General features: G+C 38.9%; 1 protein-coding gene across 1 annotated transcript in view; it reads right to left on the bottom strand.

The window, feature by feature from the left end:
* Positions 1 to 275: 275 nt before the first annotated feature.
* Positions 276 to 13,233, bottom strand: part of SLC12A4 (solute carrier family 12 (potassium/chloride transporter), member 4) — a 56,517-nt gene continuing 43,559 nt past the window's right edge. Inside the window, exons 19-32 of the mRNA XM_010584770.1 lie at positions 12,628 to 12,802; positions 12,178 to 12,296; positions 11,580 to 11,678; positions 11,106 to 11,225; positions 10,263 to 10,367; positions 9,082 to 9,250; positions 7,800 to 7,995; positions 6,920 to 7,089; positions 6,608 to 6,739; positions 6,402 to 6,509; positions 5,434 to 5,618; positions 4,663 to 4,677; positions 2,582 to 2,715; positions 276 to 1,441 (exon numbers count right to left, since the gene is read on the bottom strand). Coding sequence (XP_010583072.1) covers positions 1,350 to 1,441; positions 2,582 to 2,715; positions 4,663 to 4,677; positions 5,434 to 5,618; positions 6,402 to 6,509; positions 6,608 to 6,739; positions 6,920 to 7,089; positions 7,800 to 7,995; positions 9,082 to 9,250; positions 10,263 to 10,367; positions 11,106 to 11,225; positions 11,580 to 11,678; positions 12,178 to 12,296; positions 12,628 to 12,802 — 1,819 coding nt within the window. The 3' untranslated portion in view covers positions 276 to 1,349. The remainder of the gene's footprint in view (positions 1,442 to 2,581; positions 2,716 to 4,662; positions 4,678 to 5,433; positions 5,619 to 6,401; positions 6,510 to 6,607; positions 6,740 to 6,919; positions 7,090 to 7,799; positions 7,996 to 9,081; positions 9,251 to 10,262; positions 10,368 to 11,105; positions 11,226 to 11,579; positions 11,679 to 12,177; positions 12,297 to 12,627; positions 12,803 to 13,233) is intronic.

Raw genomic sequence — 13,233 nt, 5'->3', positions numbered from 1 at the left:
GAGTTCTACCTGGCTATTACATACGGTAGTAACTCCAGACCTGGGAGCCTTTCCTCAGGCTTACCACCAGTCTGCTTTAAAGACTAAGCTGGCACCTCCACCATGCCAGTACCTGTGCCATTTGGGCAAGCACCAACATGCCCCCAGCACCTTCCCCTCACACAGTGGATCCACAGATGCTGATGCGGTGAAGTCAGATCACAGCAATGCTGCGCAGGGAAGGACAGATGGGTTTTCCTAGGTAATTCACCATAACACACAGAACAGAGAATAGGTTCAAAGTGTATGCAACATTTTATTGAAAAAATACGAATGTTCTGTACATAAAGTACAACTTAATGGGCTTGATAAATCTCCAGAGACTTATTGGTTAAAGTAGGTCTTCTTTTCTTCTTTTTCCTCTAAGGGCATAAAGCATACAATGAAGCAGCAGGTCCCCTGTACTTGTGCAAGTGCAATCCCCTCGCTGTGCGTGCAGCATAGCACCTGGGTCTACACACGGGACTCCAACATGCTCAATGTACTTTGATGGATGGTCTGCAAGAAATTTAAAGCATGGAAGAACTGCACAGGACTGGTCCTTCAATTCACTGATGATTCAAAATTTATTGTGAGATCTCTATTATCCTAAACAGTCTGCAGCTGCGTATCCAATATTTCTGACAAATAAATACAAAAATAAATAGGGATCTGGCCTCACAGAACCTCAAGTCTCAGAAGCAACACAATTTGTAGCAAGCTACATACATAATTTCAACTATATCAACATAATTTATTTAAATCTCTATCAATAAATGTATTAAAAGTATAAATTCTTACCCAATACTGAGAGTTTAGTTCTGGAAATAAACCCAGAAAAACAAAGCTTTTTCAGTCCTCTCTTACAATTTAGTGTGCTCTTAGAAAATGCTTTGTAGCTGAACTTCAGCAGAAACTAGCTGCTATATTAACGTAATTCTATCCCCCAAACCTAATATAAAAAGCTTTTAAAATCTTTTTACAGTAACTGGCTTTCATGTCCTAACTTTACATACAGTTACTAAAAATACTGCACATAGCAGTGCTGACTAAAAATAGGTTTAGTGTTAAAACTACATGCACAAATGCTGGAGTACCAAAGCAGAAACTGAATAATGTGGCAGCTTCACAATTAACTTATGTTGCTAATTGGATGGTGTAACAATACTGCAATCCCAAAAGATATGTATGTTGCAAATGGAAAGACAAAGAATAGGATTGGATGAGGATAAGTTAGGCAAAAAACCTTTTTTTCTTCTCCATTTAAAACTGGAATGTCCGTTATCGCCAAGAAGGTAAATGTAGACCCAGCGTTAGAAGCTTGTACTAAATCAGGAGTAAATTGTGATGACTTCTCGGCCACCTCCTCTAACAAGTAATACTCTCTCCAGACCCTCAGTCAAGACCTCAAGGAACTCCATGTCTGTTTCAGTGAAGTCAAGGAAATATCAAAACCAAAATACACAGTGATTAGCCTCTGTATTGGGTTTATGTGGCAAAGTTTTGGTAGTGGGGAGGCTGCAGGGGCATCCTCTGTGAGATGAGACCAGGGGCTGCCCCCATGTCAGACAGAGCCAATTTCAGGCTGCTCCAAAACGAACCCGCCACTGCCCAAAGCTGAACCAGTCAGTGATACTGGCGGCACCAGGTTACACAGTCACGCTCCCTCCCAGCTGCTCTCTGTGAATATTGCGTGTTTTTTCAGTCACAGTGGCTCAGCCTCTCCAGGGAAGGGTGGAAGAATAAGCATCCTCACCCATAACCTCAAGTTTAAAATCTCTCCTGAGCTACAGTAGCTGTGGTTGAAACCCCCTTATGCTAAAAGGAATGTTTTTATCCTTTTTTTTGGCCAGCACACTGGTGTGAAACAGCCATTGCTACTACTGCTATCTAGATTTAGGAGAAAATGATCATTTGGTCCATGACTTGTGACATATACTTTTTGGCACAGGCCAGTGAAAGGCTTGCTAATTTAATGGTACAAACCAAGGCTGAAGAGCAGCTGTGGCCAGAGAACTGCCATACCAACAGGCTCAGCAGATCAAAACCCTCAGCTGTGGCCTTGCTTAGGGGCGTGGTGCAAGTATCCCTCTAAGTGCCTAAATACTATGGGTTTGAATGTTAGTCTTACCGGAGCATTGCACATGGAGCAACGCTCCCAAATTCTGATGTGTGAGCTATGCCTGAGATAGGTCCACTCCTTTGGGACTTCCTGTTTACTCCAGCTGAGACAGTGAGTGCTCTGCCCAGAGCGCTAGCTGCTGTGAATGCCGTCTTAAACATCTGCTACATCCACTATTGAGAATTAAATTAAATGTAATGAATAAATAAAATCAAGTAAGACTTTAGACAAGACTGAATGCAAACCTACAAGGCTTCCAGAGCAACCAGTGGCAACTTTTACTTTAAGCAGTTACTACATAACAGCCACAAGCCACTACCCTCCACTCAGTGGACACTTTTTCACATATCACAGCTTGACAGCATTTGTGACAAAATGAATTCAAGAGCACAGGTTAAAGAAAGGTCTTCAATATGGACCAGGCCTTGGCTGAAAGGATACAGTTTTCATCACCATCAGTATTCTTTGGAGGACCAGGCATGTTGAGGAGAACAAGTCTGGCATCATGGGATCTATTTACAATAACTTCATTTAGTTTCACTGCTGTGTGCATTCTGCGGACATTAGACTGGTTCCTGTAGAAGAAGCACATTCAGACTGACCATTAGAAACATGCCCCTGAATTACTAAAAAGCCCCTTAAAAGCATACCTTAAATCTAAATGCCCTGTCAAGTGTCAACTCAACACACAGTAAATATTTTCAAACTTAATGTAGATACAAAAGAGGCATCACAGAGTTCTTCAGGTACAGCTAGTCCATTGGTTTTAAGATCCCTGCCTCGAGTCAAGTCTCCAGTTTATGAAGTTATATTGCTCTTCAAGAAACATATTTTATAAAGGTGATTTAGTCTTGCATAGGAAGTTAAAACACATTTGCACAAGGGGACATGTTCTTCAACCGTGGACACTTGTGAGTGCAGAGCCTTCCCGTTGGCAGCCCTCTCCAGATCCCCTCACTCCCATGGCAGCACAGTCCACACACCTCTCCGGACTCAGTACTGGAAAACTCTTTTCTCAGAGACCCATTGGAACCAAGTAGGAGACTGGCACCATTGTGCTCAGTCCACACTTCCCATGAGCGCACTTGTTTTTTTGTGTTGAACAGCAGTTGACATCTCCAGAGAAAGCCTAGTTTCCTACAGATCTGTGGGCTGGAGTGCAGCCTAGTACAAATGGCTGGATGTATGTCTGCTTATGGGGCTTTTCTGGTGTATAATAAGGATTTTAACCTTTCCTTCAGTTGGACACTAATCAACGTCTCTGCCTGGCTATTTACAAGAAACACTTATGACCCAAGTATCTTTAAAATCTCAATCATGCTTTCAAATTTGAGTAGCCACTTGGTTCAAAAGTTATGGGAGAGAAGGGAATAGATGCAGCATGAGCTCATAAGCCTCTGCTCCTTAAGAATCCAGGCTACGAGAGGTAACAGGATTAATTATTCAGAATATATTATCACAAAATAACACCAATTCATGCAGGAACAGAACTGGAAAGTATCCTTCCGGGATTTTGAGCCAGGGAATGTTTCCTTCCTACAGGAAATCAACCATTAGTTTGGTAACATAAAAGGAAAAACAGTACAGCAATAGACTTATCAAAGGGAAAATATACCTGCAGCTTTGAGGATTTTCCACTTGTTTTTTTTTTTTTTCCTTCATTTTAATATATTAAAACCAAATATTAGTAGAAAGGAATCAAATATGCATCTATAGTTTTGTTAATTCAGCTTTACATGTTATGAGTGAAAATCTTTAATAACCTTGCCACTCTTCCCAATATTTAGGTTTGCAAAGAAATATTTTATATAGGCAGAAAATAGAAGATGCAATGGTAAGAATAATGTTTATTATACTAACAGCACAATTTACCCACTGTGAATTACCTCTCTGTTATTTCATGTTCTTACTTAATTTAGAGCAAGGACATCCTCTGTGTTCCCCATATCAGCTTCAGAAAGCCAGGGACAACAAAAAGGCCAGCTTATGTTTACAGGAAGTGAGAAGAAACCAGCACCAGAAACAATATACTGTTATTAACTACATAGAGTTTTGGAAAAGGAATTGAAAACTAAAGGTTTGGTATTCTCTGAAGTGACATTTAAAATTGGCATCTCCCCAGTGATTTGAAGGTGTAGGCTCTAAGAAAGGGTTTGTTTAGTGTCCAGAAACTGCCAGAAATAACATCATAGCAGAGTTGTGGAATGAGAGTTTCTCTCAATGAGTAATGTTTCCCACTTCTTGTGTCATACTCTGCTTAAGAAAATAGGTTCAGACCTGTAATTGTTTTCTATCCTGACTTAGTTCTTGCCAGGACAACTCTTACAGTTTATTACATGCTATTTATAATGATACTTAGCTTAAGTGGCTAATCCTCCTCCCTTTAAAAACATTGCTAAGATCGCTCAACTTTAAGTCCTTTTCTTCCATAATTACATATAGTTTTCCTGTTTTTAGTTGAGAAAATGAAGTCTTCCCTCTCAACCATCTTAATGTACTTCTAAGTTAAATAACAAACTTACAAGTTTTCCCACTCTCTGAAAGCATGGAAGAGGAAAAAGTACAGGTAGTTAACACCAAATTCAGCAGAATTTCTACAGTATGATTCAGCCTAAAACAGATTTGAATTCTCACTGATTTATTAAGAAAAAAACTCTGGCATTTTGCCAAGTATGCAAAACTGACTGAGTGAACTCTTTGTGTAACACGTAGTACATCAAAGAGGTCATAGGAGATTCACACATTTTCATACAAAGCCAAAATAGAGCTTTACTTCTAGGTATTCAAGGGGCACACATGTGGTAATACTAAGGCTGTTGTTCCATGTCAGTGCTCCTTCAACAGTGAGTCTATCTTAGAGGGTTTCATTGCACACATATTCTATTCACAGTCATTTGTCACCATCTCCACAGCTTCTTCCTTGCTGCGTTAAACATCCACACTACATATTAGATTGTGAAATTATCAGTCTTTTTTTAAATTCTGATTAGATCAGTGAAATTATCAGTCTGGTTTTTAATTGTGTTTTGTGGAGGTATTTGGGAGACAGGAGGAAAGTTATAATAGGGTTTAACGGCTCCAATTTAGAATTTGATTATACCAAGTAAAATATGGAGGGATGTGTGCCACATTTAATTGGTTAGAGATTTCTCAGGAGGCTAACTGCTGTCTTTTCAGTAGTCAGGTCTCAATGTTCATTGCATAAATCTAAACCAAGGATTAGGAGACAAAAGATAATAAAAGCACATCTAGAGTTCCAGGAGATGCAAGCTGTTGATTTAGACAAGACTCACGGCTTAATGCTGATGAGATCTCTAAAGCTTCCCACAGCACTGCCTCGGTTCCGCTTCTCCGCATCACATTTCTCTTTTGTCCAGGTCATCTGGATGTTCTCAGGAACTGGGTCCCCCTCATCTTCTTCATCTGAGTAGAGACTCTCCAGACGTGCTATTGAATGTCTGTCTTTTACCAGCTGAGCCTAGAGGGCACATGAATGACAAGGAACTCAGAGACTTCATTTTACATTCTCTGGTTCTGTTTAAGCAATGGAAGACTTTTTGTTCCATTGTATCCTTTATTTTTTACAGTCAGTTTAGTCTTTAGGACAGCTCTGATACCAGGCATCTGCCCTAGCCAATAATCTTACATACCAAACTGACTTTAAACAGTTTTGATGGGTGTAAGCCATGCCCAGTTTGGACTAACAGAGGCCTGTATCTATACAAGAAAAAAAGACAGCCTAGCTTACATCACGACATGGTCTGAAACAATGGGTAAGTCTGACTCAAAATTGACGACAACAAAAAAAATATTGGACAAACACATGCAGAAAAATCAGTTCATCTGCACCTTTCATAGCTATGTGTCCTAACAGTCCAAACTGGAATGAAATCTTCAGTAGGAAAACAGAATACTATAAATTGACACAAACCCCAGACATCCCACATAAAGCAAAAACAAGGTCAAGAAAGGGTCGAGACTTACATCCTCAAGTCATTAAGTATCATTTACATCACAAAGGGGAACATACAAATCATTTCTATGGCGTATATACTGCCATCATTTTCCCCCAAAACAAGTAATTTCTAGCATGGTTTTGCAAGTACAGCCAGGCTATTCAATGACTACATGCAATTTTGGGAAACAAAAAAGCTACACTGAAAGTATTTCCTTACAGCAGCAGCTATATAAAACGCTACTAGGAAGGCGCTTTGTGTCATCCACCTCAGCAGCCCATAGCAATCAACCACAAATGACATACCTCCCTTTCCCTCTCTGTTTTTGTCAGCCTCATTTGCCTCAGCATCTGAGATCTCTGCTCCATCATAAGAGTTCTCTCATAAGTATATGCTGAGATATCACTATTGTGCTGCAGAAGTAAGAAAAAAAATACTGTGCTTGTAATCAAGTCATAACCAAATACCACCATTTGCATCATAAAGTGAAAAACAGGCTCAAATTCCTTACCATTTCTACCACTTCTACCTCTGCCTCTATTCGGAGTTGATAGAGGAAAGTAGCCAAGTCCTTCTTCATCTGGATGCTGTTATCATCCATCTGAGCTACAGTAAAAATTCTCATTTTGCATTTTCTCCAAACCTGGTGAGGGAATGTACACTCTCAGTATTTGAACCAGTAATATTTTGCTCTAAGAAACAGAAACTTATCAATATATCCACTCTCGTGTATCAATACAGGCTCTACTACTGGACCTTGTTTCTTTAAACTAATGCACACAGAAGTAGCTGAGTGACAAACATTCTTTGGATAGCTCCTTACTTTGTGCTGTTTGAGAAGAAAAGGAAGCAACATCAACATGCCTCCATCATGCACAATCCACCACACATCAATGTTGCCTTCATTGTAACGCTCATGGTTGCTGGGGTAGAAGGACACATTTTTGGGAACCAGCAGAGCCAGATGGGCTGCAGTTGTGCAGCGAACAGTACCTGCAAAAAAGAGGAAGAACAAACAGTTACTTCCAATTCTGCAAGTGATCTATGGTTTTAAAAAAAAGTTACTCACTGAGCAAATGTCAGCAAAGCATAAAAGTCATCACTTACATAAAGAAAAGTATGTACAGCAAAGCTTGTATAGACAGGTTGGAGCAAATGACAAAGCTAGGATAAAGCAGACTTAGAGGAACACAAGGCCTATTTCATGTTTGAAATAAATGCAGCAATCTTCAAAGCTAAGTATGAGGAGAAAGCATCTGCTCTGTTCTAACTTGACTGTGTTAAGTAACTGGACCATAGAGGAAGGACAGGGATATAGGCAAGGACAGTCTTAGCTCCAGTAGTGAAGAGATGAATAGGTTAAGACCTGTGAAAAGACAGAGATTAGCTAGGAAACAAATAAAAGTTTGCCATTAAACCAGTATCTCTCAAATCCGTAATTTTTTCAGCATTCATTAGATGAATTGCAGCTGCTAGATTAATCTTTGAAGATCTTTCATAGGTCTTTTATCTACAAGAAGTGGTATTTCAAACTTAGAGCAGTTTTGCAAGAAATTATTTACTTCACAATCAATACTAGACAAAACAGACTGAAAACCAAAACCAATTTCACAAGGATTCTGTTAAAATCCCCTGCGTGTACCATGTGTGTAATAAATATCTCTGTTCACAATGTTTGATCACAGAGAACCTTTAAAGCTCACCTATAAAGGTCTTCCATGACCTTGGATCTTCACTTTGCCGCCACCCATATGGCCATCCCAAAACCACAGTATTATGTTTCATGCCACCTAGTCCACAGGACTGGATCAAGTGGGCAATTCCTTCTCGAACTTTATTGGCTACAACTACTTGACAAAATCCTTTCACCTTCTCAATGTCCATCATATTCTTAATAGTCTGCAAGACAGACAAGGAAAAGGAACTCTTAAGTATTTCTCTATCATGTGATTACAACGTAAATTCCTGGTTCACATGTCCACAGGTTAAACACATTTCAAGGCAAAGTTCTGCTCATCCGCTTTCCTTAATAAAACAGAAGAGAAAATACCCACTAATTGTGAATACTACTTGTTTAAAACACACATAGTTCCCTTCCAAACATAATTATTTCTAACAGATTAAGATATGGTTTTTTTGGGGTTGTGCTATAGTCTCTTATTCATAGTAGTAATTAGTGATACCTGTGTTACTATCTCACTTTCCATTTTCTAATCCTAAAACACTCACCTTTTTAAACCCAAGGTCAATTAACTTTGTTCAGATTTCCAGTTTCAGATTTCTACGTAACATGCTGTGTTATTATATTCAATTTACAAATATAAGCACCATCCCACCCCACCTATCAAGAATACCATACCCTTTGTTTAAAAACTAAACAAACTTGGTCAACACATTGGCCTATGAATTAGTTTTCCCTTTATAACAGTTTTCCTGTATAAAAAGCCTCTGGGGAAGAAAGCAGCGATGTGCTGGCTGATACTACACAGATGTAAACAGAGCTATGATGTCATGTTTACACAGTGAGGAAGATTAAATGATTTATTAACCAATTTTCAGGATGATCATTTAATGCTTTTTGTAATAAATTCGTTACCACACTGAAAGAGCACATTTGCTAAGTTTGTAATAACTGACAGTTACTGAAATGTTTCTTGGTATGTTTACAAAACTAAATAGTCGTCTTCCCTCCATTAATCAGCATACGTAAACTTCCATAGTAATTACTTCTTATAAATGAAGACAGTTTTATGCAGTAAGGCTGTTTACGCAAGTTACAGGCATTGATCTTATATTTCCAAAGCCACAATTGGCAGCTGAAACATTTTTGCAAGCCCTTTACTGAACAGCTCTAGTGCTACTCAACTAGTCCTGTATTTCATGGAAGCCTTACTGATATGCTTTTTTCCATGTACCATTATGAAACTTTTAAGTTATCTGCCCACTCACCCCTTTTTACTTTAGCAATTTGTTTAAAACACTGACCTGTTCAGCAGCCTGGGCTTCTCCGTAAGTTTCCAAGAAATTCCCTTGGATCACGGATCCTATGATAGTCAAACCTTTGCCAGCTTTCAGCTGGGATGCAAATGTTAACAATCTAGGGTATTTTACATGCAAATCTTCATCAAGTTTCAGAAGCACCAGCAACTGAGGCCTGGAGAAAATAAAAAAGGGAACGTATTTTTTACTAAGGCCTTAACAAAAACACTTCTAAAAAACTGCCTCTCTCATCACTTTGAGTGTGCTTCAATATTAACTCTGAAACAGCACATTCTGTATCTCACATATTAGAAGGGGTTTAATTAGTATTTATTTCTCTTGATTCAAAGCAGATTTGAAGCATTGAGGGAATTCTTCTGCTGCATTGTTTGGACAGTCATAAAACCTGTTCATGTACTTAGCTTAAGAGGCTTGCATTAGTGTTTTATTTAAGTGGTTGATTTTCAAGGTTCTTTTAAGTACTATTAGAGCACACACTGTCTTCATACTGCAAGGTTGTCCTTCCAGATCTATCTGGATACTGACGATGAACATTGGGAAACATGAATACTTCCATCTAAACATAGATCCCACCTGCCTTCTGTCCCTTAAGGTATTGCTACACATCAATTAAGTTATTTTCTCTCTTAAGCTATGGTTGAGCAAGTATGGAAAGATTTCTAAAACTCTCTTCTTTGGTAGATTCCCAGCCCTCTTGTTCAGAGCCTAAGAGTTGCACAATGCCTAACTGAGAGGAGGGTTCTTGCCCACTTAATCTGTCTTCAACACACAAAGCCAGAGGGAAAAAATGTTGGCCACTGTTTGGTGTTTAATCCTAGAATGATAGCAGTGACTTCTTTATGCCCGCAGTGCAAATTGCCACAGGCCTCTGGACCTCTGTACTCAGAGATCTCCACAGTTTCCCCTAGTTCCACTTTTGAATTCACAAATTCAGAGTTTGATTAAAGATCCAAAGGACACGAAAGGTCTGTCAATACAGGGTCCACGCAGTAGGGCTTAGGCAGTGATAGCAGCTTACCGCAGACTCAACACTTTGGTTTTTTTAATATTCTGAGCATATAAATTCATTCACACAGACCAAAAGCATCTTGTTTGTAGTCCAGTTTAAATCCTTAAGCATAAACAGATAATCATGACAGTGCATTTTATTAGTCTAAAATGAGTACCTCCAGTTCTTTGTGTGTGGAGGGCCCTCCTCCAGTCTGAGTAAGGCGTATCTTGCTGCGCTGAGTGAAAGACCCCGGATACCATCACCCCATTCCTTCTCCGCACTGTGAAGAAAACACAGTTTAGCCAACATATGGCTTCATGAGGGTTTAACTGCACACTTGCAGTCATGCTATAGAGAAACCATTACCTTACAATGAGTTTAATAATGTGATACATAGCATGCATCGCATGTATATTTATCATTTGTACATGTATGTCTGTGATACTTACCATGTATCACATGAGAAGAATGCAAATGTTTCAGTCAAATGTATATGACAACACTATTCTGTGCTTAATTTGTATCAACACTCCACTACAGAGAAGGCTTCCCAAGCATATACAAACATCAGGCATTTCAATACCACATGTTAAAATTAAGTTACACAGCCATACTACAGCCTGACTCCATCAGATATTAACAAATCTCAGACAACCTAATCTGCAGATTCAGCATTTTAAGGACTGTTCTAGACAGACCTTTGCACCAGATAAACTGGAATAAGATGGCTGCCTTCAGCTGTTCTGGGCCTGAAGGAATTATGTGTGATAGACAGCAGAAGGATAGATCCCAACCAGGGTTTCTGCCTCCTGTGACTCTCAAGTTTCACCAAACACCTTTAGAGGCTTAACAACAAAGCACTTCAGGGGCTTTTGTTTAGCACTGAAATGAACTAATCAGAGAAGCCCTCTAAGTCGTATCTCTGGACAGTTCCTTCTCCAAATGTGAAGGCTAGAGATAATTCATGAAAAATAGACCCAATCTCCTTCCTACCCTTTTCTATCCAGTTAATACTTACCCTTGGTATTCAATGTACTTGTAAATCATGCCTGCAATAAGCATAGCTACCAAAGCATAATACCAAGATGAAATAAACATCAGTGCCAGGCAAATACTCATGCCTAAAAATGAGAGGGCCCTAAAACAAAAAGCAAAGACATTAGTAAGTAGCGGGGTAGAAAAGTTTAAACACAAGTCAATTATTCTCTTGCTCTTTTGTCTTTAAATTGTCTGTTCTGAACTGGGAGTGAAAGTAAAACTACCAATGGATCTCCCCAGTCCCCAACAGTTTTAGTATCCTGTTGTTGAAATGAAACTTTCACGCCATTAAATATCTGGGTCTGGTCCACTATGAATATTACATCGATGTACTCTTGTCTAGAACTGATATCAAGAGAAATAAAAGATGCCCACAACCTCATGGAGACGGTTCTTCCAAATCCCGCACTGTACATTACAGACCAGGCGTTGAGCATGCTGGCCTTTTGCTTACCAGTGATAGTATTTAAATCGAGGCCGCCAGTTTGGAGTTCTAAGAAGTGTTTGTACTGCACAGGCTAGATTAACAAAGAGGTAACACATCAGGAAAAACCTGCAGAAGCAAAAGAAGTGCAAAACCTTTTAGCACACACATTTATAGATTCTGGCACATGCTATAATCACATGAATGATTTACAGTCAAACTACAGCTGCCCTGTCACATGTGCCTAGCCCTCAGATTTTTATTAGCCTGAACTATCGGTACAAAGCAGTTAGAACAGTTTTTCAACTGGATCAGGTTAGATCTATCCACAACATCAATGCTATCTTTGTTCTGTGATAAAAATAACATTTTCCCAAACAAACTAACAATATACTAAAACCATGTTTATTCACAGAATACTCCAAAGCAGAAACAAATAGATTTAGATGTAGAGCCAGAAGTCAGAGAATTCATAGAAATAACAGAAGCAGAACTCAGGCTCCAGTAATTTGCTTTACTGGTTTAAGATATGGTTCTGAAAGACAATCAAATTAGCAAAACAAAAGAGAATCACTCTTTCCCTGCCCTGTTCCCCACTCCCCCAAACAGCAACCAGCCTGTTTCTTACATTGAGAGAATTGGAGCCACCATGTCAAGTGAAGCAATAAGGATTCCCAGCTCAGCAATTAATGCTGTTAACAGAAGAGCCCACGTCGGCTCACCATTCGCTTTTCCATGACCAAAAACCTGAAGAAACAGAACCTTTAAGCATATTTTCCTACATACTTCTTTCTCTAGAGCGAGGAGTCAAGTTACTCTAATGGCTTTCTGTGCTTCACTAAATTAGATGTTAAAACTTCTTCATAAAATTACTATATGTGTCTATTCAAACTCTTTTAAAATATTCTTATTTTTTTACAAAAGAAAACAAAACATTAAAATAAAAAAAATTGACCTTCATTGCAATGCTGGGCAAACTAGGGAAAATAAATCTGATTTCTGAGAGCACAAAGTCAAATAGCTGGTTAGTTAATATGTACAGAATGCCTATTTTTATTTTTTTTTAGGAAGTACGAACCCAGAGGAAAGGAATGATGTTGTCCTTTGCTATTGCCTGCAGCAGGCGGGGGGCTCCAGTAAGGCTCTGTAAACCTGCTCCACAGGTAGAGAAGAAGGATCCTATCACAATGACCCATGGCGAGGGCCACGAAAGGGTGCCCACCACTAAGTTCTTGTTCACTGCATCGCCGTACCTGCAGAGAGAACAGAGAGACATTCATATTCAAAGGAGTATTTTGACACTCATGTTTGGTTTTTTGGGTGAGTTTTAAGATGTCATTTAAATATTATTAAATATTAGATATTTTCTTGATTAGGAAATATAGAGAGTAGTAAATAATCTGAGTTACTCTTGATACACAGATAGCAAGTCTCTGTAGCCTGATTTCAATAATTTGAAAACTTTATTTTGATTATATATCATAAAACTCTTACATTATTATCACAACATTATTTTCCACTTTCACCTAGAAAGATGCAGGAATTAAGACATAGGATGGAAAACCTGAGGGAGCCATGCCAGAAAACACCAAATCAAATACAAGAAGATTCCCAAAACGTTGTTTACAATTTACATACAAATATGGTTTAAAAGGAACCCAGAAGTAAAAGAAAAAAAAAAGGG

The sequence above is a fragment of the Haliaeetus leucocephalus genome, unplaced genomic scaffold (genome assembly GCF_000737465.1).
Source record: "Haliaeetus leucocephalus isolate CR32 unplaced genomic scaffold, Haliaeetus_leucocephalus-4.0 Scaffold92, whole genome shotgun sequence".
Taxonomy (NCBI): Eukaryota; Metazoa; Chordata; class Aves; order Accipitriformes; family Accipitridae; genus Haliaeetus; species Haliaeetus leucocephalus.
The sequence above is the reverse complement of the archived record's forward strand: the minus strand, read 5'-3'. Positions and strand labels throughout refer to the sequence as shown.